The sequence below is a fragment of the Carlito syrichta genome, unplaced genomic scaffold (assembly GCF_000164805.1).
Source record: "Carlito syrichta isolate Samal-C Ts95f unplaced genomic scaffold, Tarsius_syrichta-2.0.1 Scaffold169442, whole genome shotgun sequence".
In the NCBI taxonomy this organism is placed as follows: domain Eukaryota; kingdom Metazoa; phylum Chordata; class Mammalia; order Primates; family Tarsiidae; genus Carlito; species Carlito syrichta.
The window spans coordinates 1-575 of NW_007113538.1; the positions used below are offsets into that span (position 1 = coordinate 1).

General features: G+C 72.3%; 1 protein-coding gene across 1 annotated transcript in view; it reads left to right on the plus strand.

The window, feature by feature from the left end:
- Window positions 1–107: 107 nt before the first annotated feature.
- LOC103252709 (fibulin-2-like) overlaps window positions 108–575 on the plus strand; it is a gene marked incomplete at its 5' end in the record, with an annotated part of 44876 nt that continues 44408 nt past the window's right edge. The window contains one exon of the mRNA XM_021709242.1: window positions 108–273. Coding sequence (XP_021564917.1) covers window positions 108–273 — 166 coding nt within the window. The remainder of the gene's footprint in view (window positions 274–575) is intronic.

Below are 575 nucleotides of genomic sequence, written 5' to 3' on the forward strand. Positions count from 1 at the left end.
CGGAAGAGAACCTCATCCCGGAGGCCCAGGCCACGCCCCGCAGCCCCGGCCCGGAGGGGGCTGTGGCCACACTGGAGTCAGGCACCGCTTCCCTGGGGCCCACGCAGACTGCCCCCAGCGCCCCCACCGTCCTGTCCACGCTGCCGCCAGACACCACCAAGGCCCCACCTACCCAGGAGGTGCCCCGGCAGCCGCAGGTTCGGCCCCGTGCCCAGACGGAGGAGGACACAGACCCCAACTCTGTGCATTCTGTCCCCAGAGGCAGCCCCGAAGGTGAGACCTTGCCGCCTCCTCCGGGGACCCTCGGCTTGGGAGGGGCGACCCGGGGCTCTGCTCCCTACCCAGGCTTCTCACAGCTGCCTGGGTGGGGATGCAGGGTCTGTGAGGGCGGGCCCGGGATGGCGGGTCCAGGATGGCGGGTCCAGGCCCCCATGCAGGCGGGAGGCTCTCGAGAGCGCCTTCTCCCAGGCCAGCTCTGGGAGGGGGTGGGCAAGGGGGAGTGAGCTCCCTGGGGTGGGGGGCGCCAGCCCCTGTCGGGCTGGGGTTGTGGTCCAGGTCCCCAAAGCTGCACACGG